General features: G+C 39.0%; 1 protein-coding gene across 8 annotated transcripts in view; it reads right to left on the reverse strand.

Annotated features, from left to right (window-relative positions):
* Positions 1-369: 369 nt before the first annotated feature.
* MVB12B (multivesicular body subunit 12B) overlaps positions 370-16,388 on the reverse strand; it is a 270,594-nt gene continuing 254,575 nt past the window's right edge. For all 8 annotated transcript variants that reach the window (XM_077478994.1, XM_077478988.1, XM_077478989.1 and 5 more), the window contains one exon: positions 370-13,285. In XM_077478994.1, coding sequence (XP_077335120.1) covers positions 13,199-13,285 — 87 coding nt within the window. In that variant the 3' untranslated portion in view covers positions 370-13,198. The remainder of the gene's footprint in view (positions 13,286-16,388) is intronic.

Here is a 16,388-nt window from a genome sequence, read left to right on the forward strand (position 1 = left end):
TATGACTAATAGTCGTCTTCCTAGGTGCATATCGTCCTGCTCTTTATAGCTTGTGTCTTGCATGTATGTTATTGTGTAATGCAAAAATGACAATATATGTGAACAACTATATGCATACGCAAGTCATTCCCGCACAACACTTTACCACATATAACTATTGCATAAATCGGAGGTAGGAAGGGAATGCAGAAATGTGTAAAGGTTTAACAAAAAACAAAAATGGAAGAAATTGCTACCTAGAAAAACTGAAAATGTTGAAAGTAGGCAAAGGTTGTTATACCTATAACCCATAGGTTTTTTTTTTGTCTGTGCATTCCTACATACTGTAAGATAAAGACTCCAAACCAAAAAACAACGCAAAATACGGGAGTGGTTAAAGACAAAATTTTATTTAACAAATTATATTAAGGATACAGACTAATAAACTTGCAAGGAAAATACCCTTCTTAAAATACAGGGTGACATGTAAAATAAATACAAAAACATTTTGGCATGTATTAAAGTGTATGTATAGCCAAAACAATTTTTTGGGGTTTTGGATAAAGTGGGGAAGGTAAAGGACATCTGCCAATTTCTTTTAATATTGTGTCCCTACTTGGGAGATTCAACCTCCCATCTGTCCATATGACCATTGTCACCAAGAATAAAAGTGATGGGAAATCCATTCTATTGTAATCTCTTATGAGCAGGGCCCTCCTAACCCTCTTGTATCCCTTATTTATTGGAAAGTGCTGCACAAACTGCTGCCACTATATACATCTATATAATAATAATCCTAACTTTTAGACATGTCACAAAACAGGAGGTAAAAGTAAATCTTCTAATGGGGACACTAGTTGTTACTGCCTTAGCTATTTTCTATTACATATATTCTGTATCCTTGAAACAAGAAGAGTAATCTACCCAATGGGGTATAGCAAAAAAAAAAAAATTGACAGAGGTTTACATACGTACACTTTAATATATGGTCATTTTGTTTGGCATTTTATATATCCAACAAAGACAATCCAAAAGGACATACTAAATGCTGAGGTTTTTGTTCTTTTCTACAATTCTTTCGCCTTCTAATTTCATTAGTGTTGTTTTGAACACTGATGGTATTACACTTTTTCTTTGTACTTTGGCTCATACTAAAAAGCTTCAGCCTTCATGCTTTTACATCTGGTGCCTGCAGGAACATTCAATTTAGATGAAAACTGCGAGCTGAATTGGTTGTGCCCATACATTAACATTGAGGGGGGTGCACATTGCCTTTGTAAATGGCTAGACTCTTATGACCACTCACAAAGGACTATGATCACGTAGTGATACTACATATCACTAGCAGGAGGAGCTGAAGGTGATATTTGAAAATGCCCCTATGAGGTAGTTCGTCTTACTACACAAAAAATCAGTTGTATTTGGCGTAAAATGTGCAAAGTAATTTTTGGCGCAGTTTTATGGCGTGATTTATTCTGCAGCAAACAGAGTAATATCAATCCTAGTATTATAATTTTCTGTTTGGTTATGGTTAGGTTAAATTCAGTTAAGGGTTGATGTTAAAAGTAACCTATTACCAAGCCATGCACATTCAATTATTTTCATATTTCGAACAAGCATTAAAACTCCTCTTCACCTCTGTAGCATTATGAAAAAAATGAATCTGCACAATTTACAATTTAGGCACTGAAATCACAACTCTTTACCCCCCCCCCCCCCCCCTTTTGTAATATATAATCTTGGCAGTCTGCCAGTCTTCTCATATAAACACACAACAGGTGCTTGTAAGTTGTTAGTAATGGACTGAAACCCAGCATTGGAATTTTTGTTGAGAATAAATTACTTCAGAGCACACTCAGCTAGAGAGGTCAGTAAACTACTGTTTCAAGCAAAATGTAAAAACGTTTATGTCTATAGCCTGGGCACAGGGTTAAAAGGGTAACTTATTTACTCAAGTTTTTACAGGCATATTACTGCCCTACCCAAGACATACTAAATATATGTTACTACGCCAACCAATGTACCCATACAGAAGGGTTGTGAGGAGATAGGGAACCTGTACCGAGGCAATACTCAAGCTGCCGTTTCAGACTTCTTCTCAAAATGTTAGTTGCCTGATCCAGGTCAGACTCTGGAAGTGTTGAAGTCAAAAACAGCCAGGCAACTAGCGCTCTGAGAAGGAGGTCAATGGCAGCCCTATGTTTCCACCAGAAAAGGTTTCCTTTAAAAGCCTAAGCCCATAAAATAACCCAATAGGCACACATACTGTATGAAAGAACTTTTTTGATGCGCAAGACAACTTGTAGGAAATGCACACTTAAGGTCCAGCAGCCCTGCTGTGCTTTATACTTTGCAGAACCCAAAGAGGCAAATATGACTACAATGATTACTACTGCATTCTGTAAGCCTACCTAAACTATCTCTGCTAACCTGCAGAGCAAATCCTGACATTACATGTCAGACTCTAGCTTTTACCTGGCAAGTCAATAGAAGGATTTCAAGAAACAACCTTAAGTAGTCTTGTTGGAATTCAGCACCAATTCCCTAGTTGCCCCACTTCTGATGTAATATCTCAACAAAATCAGCTGCTACATTCACAGGAAGAAGGTAGATAAATAGCTTGAAATGCATTCTAGAGCAAGTTCTTTTTTTAGTGGTTCTTTTAAAATGGAACTAAACAAAAATTTGTTAGGAGGTAGAGCTTTTTTTTTTTTATTTAGCAGAAGAGGTATACAGAAAAGTCTCTTCTGCCAAGAAACATCTTCCTCTTGCCTTTTTATAAATGTTTTTATTTTGTTCTTGTTACTCTGCTTGTGGAATGACTTATGCACAGTAGTGTACACTCCCAGCTCGTCCCCAGTGTCTAAGACTAGCATGGCTATGCCAACCACTGCCATACCCACTTTTGGGCATCTGCTGATAATTTAACCTCTGCATTCGTAGCAGGCACATGGATACCCAATAGCAGACACTGCTGCAGTAATCGATTGGCTGAAGATGTTGGTGGCAGTGGAAGCAGCAAAGAGGGGGAAGCATGGATGCCGAATCAATGGCAAAGGGCACACTAACTAGTGGGAAAGTTTGCAATAATGTGCAAGTTTGCTGTGTACATTATGGTAAATACGCAACCATCCTCTACAAGTGGTTGAGCAAAGCTTTAAACTATTATTTTAGAAACAAGTATACCTTTAAAAATTCTGTAGATTTCGGTCTGCAGTAGATGAATTTCTGTAATCTGGTTACTTTTTGGCCAATTTCAGAGGTCTTGTGAATGTCTAACATCAACGTATTGATCACCAGGTTTATGGCAGCAGGCAGCATGTACATACACAATTTGCATAATGCATATTATCAGCAAAGTGACTAAACTTTTCTGAATAATGAATACTTGTTGAAAAAAAAAAAAAGGGGTCCATTTCCATTTCACTGTTCGTGCGTGTTAACATGCTTTGCGTTAAGGAAGCCCATTCAAATAACTGCCAACACACTAGAATGGACACAAAAATCAGGACATGCAGCATTTTTTTTTCTGCAATGCACCACATGTATGCCATAGGTGTGTGGCTTTAGTGAGTTGCGGTGACATTGAAAATCAATCATGCAGAGCTGTGTTTGTTGCAGTACCAAGTACATTGCTTCTATGCACTAGAACAGATAGGTGTAAATGGGCCTCTAACAGCTTCTTGCAATAATCTGCCTGGTCCTTTGTCCTTTCATTTCAACATTCCAGCCCACTGTGGTCACAGAAATAAGAATAAAGTGGTCCATGGCACTTCATGTTAGCGGTACTATATACCTCTTCTATGGCAGACACAAGCTTCTGTGACCAACAATCCCAAGCAAACTTCTGAGGTAGGATGTCTTGCCTTCTTCTACTAACTTTGTTGTGGCTCATATGAAAATTATAAACTACTGTTTCTACCCAGGGGACAAAACAGTTCATACCCAAGCTAGCCTGTCAGCTAGCCTATAATGTATAATGAATGACATTTAGGATGCCTACTGTAGTCTTCCATCTCCTCCCTCTTTATATACTCGTTGAGTGTACAACAATCTGCTTCCTGCCAGAGATGTGTTTTTGTCTACCCTTTTTTCTCTTTTCCAGATAGGGAGAAATCAGTAAAGACAAGTCACAAATGCATGTACAATACACATGCAAAAAAGCTATGTAAAATGGACATGTAGGCTATTAAATACAAACATTCATTGTCAGGACCACTCCAGAGGAATATAAGGTTAAATCTTATTAGATGCTATGCACTTTGCTTACCCAAATGTAATTTAACAGAAGAATCCCTTTTGGTGGAATATTGGTCAAACTGTACTTTAATCAGAAAATGCTCTTTAATTTATTATGAATATAAAAGCAAGCGCAGAAAGATGCATTTCTGAATTACAAGTAGGGCAAAAAATGAATAACATCACCATACAAAATTGCATATTTATTTTTGACTGCAGGTAACCATTAAAGAGCAGTTATTACTTAAAGGATAGCTATGCTTTTTTACAACATAAACCCACATGCTGTTCCCATTCTAGCTTTACTACCTTGTATTTGCTTCACATTAGTGGGCAATGGTCTTGGAGTTGCGGCCTATGCTAGGCAGGGTGCGTCTGAATTGGTAATTGTGCCTAAAAAAATAATTTTTTTGCCTAGAATTACTCCTGAAAAATAGCGTACTTCCTTAAAGCTGCAGTGTGATATCTATTGTACTGCTGTTTCTGACTGCTAGTCTCAAAAGATTTGGAGTGAGATTTGGTATTGTTAGTACTATGCTGCTTACTGTTCTACTGAGGACTTGCGCTTTTTGCACCTTTCCTGTTTTTCTTGATCGTTACCCCCACCAGTCATCAAATCACCAGTGGAGCAGTTCTTAAAAAGGAGGATGCAAAGCTCTGCTCCTCAACAAAGATGATTGCCTCCACAAAGAGACAGTTTGGAATAAGGCATGGATGGTAAGTCACTAATGGAGAAAAGATCAGCTGATGGGAGGCCATGAGCAATACAGGTCACCACATAAATGACTAGTGAGTTCTTTGCCCTCTACTCTCTCTTTTTATTTTTGGGGTACAATTTACACAGTATTGCTCCTCTGTAATACATATACACCCTACTTAATAGGGTAAAGAATAATATGTTGGGCATAAAACCACAATAGCCAACCAAAAATCAAATTTTACATTTTCATGTTCCAACGTCGGTAATCCATTTGGTTGCTATGGGCCCTGGTACATTATCTGTACGTCTCACCCAACCTTACCAAACATGTCCAAATATGTAACATTATAGAATGCTTAATATTTGTCTTTCCATCAGAAGACGTCCAATGATCTACTGCAAACACAAACACCCACGCACAGACCTGGCCCTCAGTGGTAGCTCCCATGTGGTTTTTATCCCCCACATCCACAATCAAAAATAAAAGTAGTGGCACTCCAAAGTAAAATGCAAACTGTGTTTATTGGTGGGCCTGGTGTACAGCAGCAGAACACCTGAGCGTCTCCCGCTGCCACATTTCATTCATGATGAGCTTATTGGCAGAGAATTATTATGATTGAAACGCTTGAGAGGGAGGAGCTCAGGTGGTCTGTTGTACATCAGAGCCATCAACAAAGATTGCGGCTCTTTACTCTGGAGTGCCATTGCTTTCTTTTCTGACTGTGACTAATATTTGTCTGTATTTCACCATGGTATGCTTCCCAGTATACGCCAGTCCCAATGAAACGACAGCCAGTTAAAATATCTCAAGATCAACCAATTCAGGTTCATCATCTTCTTATTAAAATTACTGAATACATTTCTTCTATAGTTCATTTAATATTTAATTAAGAGTCCAGCTCTCACACAGTATTGTATTACAGCCTGCAAAACTGATGCTCATAAACCTTCAGCGTTTTTAATTTAAAAGTCTAATTACAAGAAATCTGTAACTTATGAGATGTATCCTGGTATGTGTTTTCTACAAAAATAATTCTACACGCGCAACAGAACATCTGCCTCGTACTCTGTGTCATGCTTCTAATCTGTAAAATCTGTCTTGGCGTTCGTAGAAACTATATCAGATCTTATTTGTGCTTTAATTTCATACACAAAGACAGGGCTCAAATACGTTTGCACCAAAGAAGTTAAGCAGGCTGCTTAGAAGAACAGTCATTACTTTTTGAATTAGAAACTTTCAAATATAAAAGATAAAATATATTAAAAGGGAAGAAAAAATGGAAATTGCTATTTTACAGGTTCAGTCTACACAAAATCTATTTTAGCTGTTGGCCTAGACGGGAAAGCTGAATTACCGACTGGCCTCTTGTGTTTGTTTATTCCATCTGGGGGGCCCATCTGAAACCCTCCCCTATTCTAGTATATCTCCAATAAAGTGGAAATTCGTTTCCACAATTGACAATGTAAAACACAAGCCTAAGGTCATTAAAACATGATAATTACATACCCACACCGCCAATATACAGAATTGTGTACTTATCTTCTTGCTACAGCCTTCTATATTTGGGTCTGCAATTTGATTTAGCCCTCTCTCTCAAACTGTAGGTGGGCCCACAACATCACTGACTCCCCCTGTAAGCAACACCTATCACCAACAATGGAGATGTGCAACTTATTCCATGAGCCAAAATGGTTCGGCTTTTTCCCGGAAATATTATCTCAATAAAAAAGTTAACTTTATCTGTCATCTACATAGCAGGTTAGACACGCACCTTGTGCTATGGGTGTTTAGCCTGTGTGCCTGGGAGGGCATCTTAGCAGAATGGCTGATATTTAAAAATTGCCACAATTATGGACTGTTTCACTAATAATCAGTGTGTAGACTGCAATGCAGATCTCTGAACCCTGCCACTACGGCAGATAAGACACATTGAAGGGACTATGTTTAAGTGCAACAACCAAACAAGCACAACTCTTATCTCATCTGACTACAGTAGACTGAAATCAAGTTCACTGCTATGGATCACTGAACATCAGTACTATCCTTTTCCTTGCTTTGTTAAACTGGCACAGAAGTATCAGAACCACCTCGAGCTTATGAATAGTTATGCATCGCATAAAAACACCAGGGGTCTGTAAGTGAATTTTTTGCAATGTATTAAAATACACAGAGCAGCAAAAGACTCAAGGAAAATGGGAGGTTTTTGCACAAAGGCTCACAAAATCAAACTTGTTCTTCTGACTGTTACTAAGAAAGGCATTAGAATTCCATAAGATATAAAACTTAAGTCCTGCAATTCTCATCCTAGTTTCCAGCGATGTCTCTAGTAGACTCACACCCAGCATCTTGTAAGCCACCCTGAGCTTACAAGAGAACACTGAATATATCACACAGATTGACAGCTAGGGGCATGTGTTACCCATAACATCTAATCAGCTGTCAATTTTCATTGCCTAATCTAGAGTAGAAACCACTCCAGATCTGATACCCTGGATGATGCCTTATTTTTCCCTTACATCGCTTTGCATTGTGTTTTTGTATTAGTCCCATTATCCCAAGTGACAGCTCAGCGATTGACTACATTTAAACATCAGCATTTGGTAACACAATGGGTAAGGGCCTCCACCAGTGGTGGAATGTATGGCCCTTGGAAGAAGACCACATATTCTGTACACAATAAGAATTTACAAATAGAATCCACATATGTGAGAACATATCTGTGGGCTTGGTATGTGCATACAAATCTATAAATATACACACACACACCTACACTCCCCCTTTTCATGTCACACATGAAGTTACCATCCTCTAAGTGGACATGTATAAGAATTAGGCCTCATTCCCTTCCTGCTTCCTTGTGATTAGCTGTATGTGGGAAGCCCCACTGATTGCTTTTGTAGTGATTACCTGAAACTGATCAGGCCTGGACACAGACTGTTTTCCAGATTGTCTTCCATGGGGCTTCCCACTGACAGTTAATTCTGGGGAACCCTGCTGCCTCTCTTGCATCTACTGGCAAACAGCCATATTGCTGTGACTTGGGCCTTAGAAAAGCCTACTTACAGTACAGAAAGCTCACTGGTGAGTTGATGCTGATGAGAACCTTGTTTGATACTACATATTATTCCAGTATGCACCAAAGATACCTAGTTAGCTCTGAATGATCTCTTGATTCCCTTTTTTAATGTAATAGTATTAAGTGCCACTGGGTTTCCATGACCGGTTTGCTTCCAAGTGTATTCGCACTTTTGGAGCCAAATTAGAATAATGCCTTCTTAAAATTTGTTACAAGTTCTCATTCACATAGCAAAACTCAAAAGAAAATATTTCAAAATGGCTGCTTACAATTTTGAATGCTCTTTTCTGATAACTCCAGCACTGAATAAAAACCTACTTGGTTCTTTTGCTCATGAGGTGGCTGGAGAACTGTGTTTGCCATAATCAACCCTGTCTGTATGCTGGCAGCTCTCATAAGATTTAAAGGTGGTGTTGAGGCCTTAACTGAGGTAATGATTTTCGGTTTACCTTAATGTCACTGTTACTACAATCACCATAGGTTGTGTATGCAAACACTGATCTGGAGATTGAAGCTCCAAACCAAATAATAATAATTATTTAATAATAATTAATAATAAATTTTACTCCAAAAATGAATTGGTTACAGCAGCCTACGCAATTCAGAGGCCCAACATCACCCACTCATTAAGACTAATAGAAAACAGGGTTGACAAATGTTGTGTGACTAGCTTGGGAAACCTTTTTATTTTATTTTTATTTATTTTTAGGATATCTGTGTGAATGGAACACATAACATACACATAAGTAGGGTTTTCCCAAACTTCACTGCAAAAGTAGAAATACACGTTAAAACATAAGCCCCTTAAATATTGTCGTCCCCTGTAGAAAATGTAAAGGGATTTCCAGGATACCTACCTTTCCTCTGCAATCCATAGTTCAACTACTTATTGGTACCAGTCATTGGATCCAAAAAGGTCACAAAATCTAAACCACAGAGTTTGGAGTTACTTTCTTTCTGGTGGAACCAGCCAATCTAAATTCTGACACTCTTGAACAGCATTCAGCAGCTTTGTTCAAATTGTGGGGAGAACATTTCTTCAACAGTTTGAAGAACGTGATGTATTATACACAACTCAGTGTGATGGCTGGATCCCAAAGTATCACTGAACATAACATGAAGGCAAAAGTATCCAGGGATCTGCATTATAATTCAATGTAACAAATATAGTTTTATTATAGTATGACAACCAGCTGGAGACAAAGAGACAAATTACACAGTTCAAAAACCCTACCCAACTCATAAAAAACATCTAAAAACATTTGTATCCCACAGACTGCATTCCACACCCTGTCGCTCTGTATGCATGACAATATATAAATTAATAGGGGGTTTCACATGAAATCATCCATGCTAAAAGACCTGGGTCTCAACGCACTATTGGGTTGAACTCAATCCCTTTGTGAAATCTAGTAGTAGCAGCACACAATGTTATAATAAATTTAATTTCAGTACAAAATAAAATATTGCAAAGTAAATGTATCAAAAGACAATGGAGCAGTAAAGCCTAGTACACAAGGCCAAATGTTGGGCGGTATCTGCTGGTTCAATAGAAACCAGACGACAATCAGCCCGTGTGTACTGCAGTGGGGCAAGACCGAAAAAGGTCTGCCGATCAGTGCTCTCAGCCAACGGCGCCCCCCCTTTTAGAACACAATAGAGCAGCAGGGGAGATCGCTGTACTAATGTCAGATAGTACAGTGGTTCCTCCTGAGGATGACATTTTTTCAGTGAGGAGTGACACACAATGTACTGCCTTGCACCTTGCTATGACTAATATAACGTAATGAAATGTCAGCGACGCATCAGCATACAACAGTGTCTGCATTCTAGCACTCTTACTTTGCAACATTTTCATTTGATAATTTTAGCAATTTATATTAGATTCACTAAAATATCATCTATATGTTGCTACTATTAGATTATATGATCAGATTGGGATGGTTGTTATTAATCATCCAAAATTAGTTGAGACCGAGTAAGATACTCATAAAGAAAGGTGGGGTGAGGCATGCATTGTGTGGGATATGTTTTTATAGGTTTTATGGGTTATAGTTCTCTATGCTTTATATACTGTTACTCTAGCCTCAGCTGGTTTTCAGACTATAAAAAAACTAAACAAAATATATTTGTTACATTGAATTATGGTGCAGCTTTGTCATCGTTTGGCTCCTTTTGCCTTTAGGATTCCTTTTCAGTATTTGCCAACAGTCTACATTACTAATCTATACTAAAGGGGTTGTGGTTTATATACCAGTGTCAAGGAAGATGTGGTTTCAAGCTGATTTGTCAAAAATTTGCTGAAAAATTTGCAGATCAGCAGAGCTATTTAACTAAGCAATCCAAACTGCAGCACCTCATAGCAAGCAACCTAAAGATTGACAAAGGACTAAAGAACAACTGTTGTCTACCTAAATAACTATTGCTTCCACATAAGCAGCATTTGCAATTGCTAAACACAGCCAAACATACAAAAAAAAAACTCTTTCTTCTAAAGGGAGACAGCTAACTAGCAGCACTTAAAGCACATTTTGCATAGACCAAAAAAACTCCACTTCCACTATGTCATAGAATACATACTAAATATGTACTAAACTTTCCCATAGATGCACCCTGATAAAACCCTGTCAGAGCAGTATGAGCTCTTCTCCGTCCCTTCCTACATCACTTTTCTGTTCATTGAGGCCACCTATAACTCCTAGGGACAAACAGTGAATTAAAGCTTCACCAGCTTTTAAAAAGTTCTATTTTAGATATGAATGGTGGTCTGTAAAACCCCCTGCTTCACATATGTTCATTGGACATTCCAGGATTCCAACTGTGCTCCTGGCAGTTTTTGGAAATCCTGCTCATTTTAGCATGTTTAGAATCTCTTCAAGCAGGGAACATGGGAGCCTGTCACAATGACCACTGAAGTGTGATGGATGACGCGGACTCAACCACAAATGTAAGAAACCATCAGATGGTTTAATTATCCGGGATCTATCAAATGTAAAACAGGAGTATGCTGAACCTTTAAGCACCTGTAAGATCCTGACATTTAGGCCGGCCATAGTTTGCTCTTTTTTCATTTATGAACATAAAAAAAAAAAAAAAAAAGGGATTCCTCCTTCCACGCAAGAAGGGTGGATAGAGGTATCCTTACAATGGAGACAATGGGGGTTATTTACTAAAGGCAAATCCACATGAAAATGCACTTGGAAGTGCAGTTACTGTAGATCTGAGGGGGACATGCAAGGAAAATAAAAAACAGCAATTTAGCTTGCACATGATTGGATGATAAAATCAGTAGAGCTTCCACTCATTTCAGATCTACTCCTTAGATTTAGAGCGACTGCACTTCCAAGTGCAAAGTGGATTTGCCTTTCGTAAATAACCCCCATTGTATTCTGACAGTGGGGACTCTCTGCTGTCAGAATACACTAATTAACGGTTGCAGCCACTGACCAAGAAAAGTGTTCTAACAAGCACGTTTGACAAAGGTTGATCGGGAGTGGCCACACATGGATTGAAATCCGGACGCTCGCTGCTGAACTTTACAGTTGGAGGCAGTCCACAAAACAAGTTCACGTAAAAGAAAAAGACACACCCCAATAACATTTCATAGCCTAGAGCACTCCAAATGCTAACCTACTATCCATAACAGCACTGGCCTTGAATGGGGCCAGTTGAGTTACCCAATAACTCCAAGGGTTACATCTGCCACAGACTTTGTTTCCCTTCTGATGAATTTGCTCACCCCTACGAGCTTGGGATAATAAGAATTAACAAACACTACACAGTGTGGTGCATCAACTTAATTATCAAACTTTTTTTTTCTGTAAGTTATATATTTGTATAAACAGGACATGGGCAAGTTTGCATACATACAATACACTTACTACTTAGAGATGACGTTTTCCAGTAATATCAAAATTCAACATTTCATTACAGTTTAAATAGATATTTTGCCTAGAAACTACTGCTTATACGAAACTCACTTTTCGCTTCAGGGCCATACTCCTACACTAGAGATGCAAGGATGGCCCCATTCCTGTCTGGGAGTTATGGTGCATCTAGCACTATAGTAAATTCCTAAAATCGAAACCCTGGAGAAGCTTACTGTGGTCCTGAAAAGTAGTTAATGAAGTCCTTGAGGGCGGGGTTTGCTGACGATGCCTATATTACAATAAAGTTAGTGATCTAGGGTAGGTAGGCACACTGAAGAACCAGCCTTCCTGCACTTCTTGACCATGTGTATGTGCAGCAAGGAGTTGGTTGTGAGTCGTCTAGAAATAACGGCTGGCTCCCACATCTAAGACAGTGGTTCCAGGGGGAGGGGGAGGCTGTGGAGAAGACAGCACCAGACGCCATGGACTGGTAAGTATTGGTTTCCTTGAATTCTGCAGCTACAAATGTTTATAAGCTGCTGACTTCATTTTCACATGCCCGGGTAAAGTTCCTTTTAAAGAACTACTTAGCTATGGCATATGGAGTAGGAGGAATGCCATACATTATAACAATACATTTAAATGCCATAAAAACATTTTTTTCCCCAGAAAAGGCAAAAAAGTATAAGTAATGCGATCATTTTGTATACAAACAGTGCTTCTGATTGCTAAGTGGTAATGAAATTCGCATTATTCAGCGAGCTTGCTTGTGTAACAATGCGTAGGACCTTCAAATGTACAGATATCACGTTCTGTTCAGTAGACACAACCTCACAAGTTATGTTATGTGCATATAAAAATTCCAAGCTGTTCGTGCACAATATTTTTATTGTAGCATATTTTAAAGATGCTAGTCAACAAAATATATATAAAAAAAACAGATAAACAAATAACTTGTGTGTCACGTCAGCTTCTGTTACGCAAGTTCACAAAACGCTACAGCGTCAATGTCAGACTGGCTCATTGCAACACCTCTATGGAGGCTGGAAGTGTGTAGACGTGATCACTACTGGGTAACACTGTAGGATACTGTGCCAGATCAGGCCCACAACTGGGTAATACAACTCCATAATTATTTTTTCTTCTTTTTTTTTTCCTTTTTTTTAATAGTTATATTTACAAAATATCAATACAAAAAAACTGATTGTTAGAAAAAAAAATCCACCAACTCTTCATTTCTACCATCAGGTTAAGGGTTAGAAGTCAGGGTCAGCAGCAATGGGTTCTGCTCAGTAGTACTTGTGAGTGCCAAATCCGTTTTCTGTGTCTCTTTCTCATGGTGGGGGCATCTGCTGGCAGCGGGCAGGACTGGGGGGCAGACGGGCTGCAGCACTTTGTTCTGTTCTGAAACTGTAGTCATACTGTGGAGGAAAAAAAGAAAAAAAAAGGAAAAGGTTGTCATTTTGGCTTCATTCATAGTTGTTGCTGTGTAGTAATGTGTCCTAATACTGGATTTTCAACCACTGAACTACAGTACAAAACCATCCATACATCAACACTGCCACCTTGTGGTGAAGTAATACAAATGCAGTTGGAAAGCAAAATTCAGCTTTTTGAAGTGCATCACACACATTATAAACTTAAATTGGTATTAAACCCAGAAGCAAATCCACCTGCTGATCTGGCCAGTCACACACCTCCGATATTAGTGAGACACCACTCTGGATGAACGAGAACAGGAGGCACAGCAGACAGCAGAATTGTCAGTCTGGGGAAGTGTAGTGTTAACTGTATTAGCAGAATTAAATACACCAACACATTGAATCCAAGCTCCAGATAACACTTTATAATAGGTTACAGCAAACTGTTTTTTTATTATTTTTTTTTTTTTCCTTTGGGATAACGGTTTTACATAATTAAAGGATGATCACTTTAAGCACCCCTGCCAGTTTTAAATGGTTTGTCCCATCCATGAAAACATTCTGCTGGAGAGCTTGTGCTTTGGAAAAAACAGACTTGACTGGCTGGATCACCAGATGAAAGAAAATAAATTCAGCTTTCATATCTAAGAATTAGTAAGCTGCAATAAACTATATGTTTGTTTGCTTTTGGGTTTAATACTGCTTTACCTTCAAAGATTTGATAGTTTATCAGGCTATTCTTGATAATAAATTTAATTCTTTTATCAGGCTAAGTTTTTTTTCCCCTTTATTTTAACCAATGATCCCATCTGTAACATCCTTCCTGTCCTAGGTTGACGACACTCACTAACTTTACTGCATCTATGGAGAAGCAGCATTGTCAACATAGGGCAAGAAATGTGTTAGGGCTACATAACACCTTCCCCACTCATTATCTCCCTAACATAAGAGGGAGGAGTTCTGGCATTCACCAGTAATGTTAGCATGACCAATAGGACTGCTGCTTGAGAGAATACCGCAGAATGTACAGGACATTTTGGGCAGGAGTAACAGTATTTTTATTTTATTTTTTTACACTTATTGAACAGATACTTTCAATGGCATATTTAACAAAAGAAAGGGAGAGAATAGGAGAAGTTTATTAAGGTTTACATACACTTATTGTCAAAATATAGGAGGGTATGTATTCTTACTCAAATCTATTAAAAGCATGTCTAAGAATTTTCAGAGTCTTCAAAAATAATCCTTTTTAATGTGTATATTATGTGTGAAATGCCATTTTCTATTTATCTCATATGCTTTATTTTGCAGTTTTGCAGTATTTTGAAATAGCACAATCAGGACATTACTGCATTGTGGCCACTAGATGGAGCTGATCCAAAAATAGAGCGCAGCTGAGTATATGCAGAGCAGGGCGTGACAGTACATTACTTAATTTAAACAGTATAGGCATTTCTTTTTAATGATTTACGTAGTAAATTAACCTCATGTTGGTTATTTGACAAAGGAAAATAGACTCTGCAAGTGCAGTGTTCCTTAGTACATCTAATGTGGTGAAGCTTCACTTTGTAAAGAATACCAAAATGATAAACTAATACTAAATAAATAATAAAATGTTTGCTTGCACATGATTGAATGATGGAAATCAGCAGGGCTTTACTAAATTTACTAAGCTCTAGGGAAAAGGAGTGCAACTGTACAATCTTTGTGCCTCCCCAGTATCTGCCACCCCAATAAGGGGAATTTGTCAAGACTGCATCCAGAATATACAACAGCTGTGCATGGCACCCAGTCAAGTTCTAGCTTTTTAAAACCACGTTAAACATTGAAAATAAAAGGCAGAAGTTCATTTTATCTTAATGCATTTTTATGCATTAAGATAATAAACCTTCTGTGTGCAGCAGCCTCCCTAATACGTACCTGAGCCCCATCTCGATCCAGTGATGTTGCTCAAGAGACTCAACTGTCCGGGACTCTCCCTCCTGATTGAGACACAGCACTGGCCACCATTTGCTCCCGCTGCTGTCAAATTCAGTGAACCAATGAGGAGATAGAGGGGGTGGGGCCAAGTTGCGGCTCCATGTCTGTATGGACACACAGAGCAGCGGCTCGGCTCAGATGCCCTCATAGCAAGCTGCCTGCTGTGGGGACACTTGGCAGGAAGGAGGGACCAGGAGAGCCGGCGAGGGACCCGAAAAGAGGAGGATCTGCTGGGCTGCCTCATGCAATACCATTACACAGAGCAGGTAAGTATAACATGTTTGTTATTAAAGTGATTCGTTTTTTTTTTTTTTAAACAAGCTGAAAACAGAAGCTGACTGGACAGCTGTGCTAGATTCTGTCTGCTCCAGTTTTGATATGTGTGTCTATGTTGAAAGGGATTTGAAACATGCACCAATGTTGATATATTTGTGATTTGTTGTCAAGATGTTGCAGGTTCTATGCCATATAAACTCATATCTCCTTTACAATGTGGTGAAGATTTTAGCTGCAGATCTGCACCTGGTTTGACCAGGCTAAGATCTGCACATCAGGCTGACTTCCTTTGATAAGCTTTTGTACAGATGCTTAAAGAGGAAGTAAACCCTGATGAGTTTACTTCCTCTTTTATTCCCTGCAAAGGTAAAGCATAATGGATTACTATGCATCGCATAGTAATCCATTATGTGTCACTTACCTGACACAGGAGCCAGCGATGTCAACGCTGTCCCCTGTAGTACGGCGCATCCATCTTCTCAGTTGGGTCTTGCTGCTCCGCCGCTGTCATTGTAGACAGCGGTGCCTGTCTTTTGGCAAATATCTCCTAAACCGTGTAGGTTTAGGAGGTATTTCTTGGACCTACAGGTAAGCCTTAATCTAGGCTTACTTGTAGGCCAAAGTGTGTAAGGGTTTACAACCACTTTAAAGAGGAGTGTCCCACCCCCACCCCCCTCCACAAATATTGTAGCAGCTGACTTTTACTATTGGGGTACTTGCCTGTCCAGGCATCCAGTGGTGTCCTCACCCAGGCTGTTTCTTGAATGGGCTCTCAGGTGCTGCCACTGCCATCTTGGCTAAGGGAAACCGGTAGTGAAGCCTTGCAGCTTCACAGCTGGTTACCTAT

The sequence above is a fragment of the Lithobates pipiens genome, unplaced genomic scaffold, assembly GCF_037356315.1.
Source record: "Lithobates pipiens isolate NorthernLeopardFrog02 unplaced genomic scaffold, aLitPip1_a1.2 Scaffold_1, whole genome shotgun sequence".
Taxonomy (NCBI): domain Eukaryota; kingdom Metazoa; phylum Chordata; class Amphibia; order Anura; family Ranidae; genus Lithobates; species Lithobates pipiens.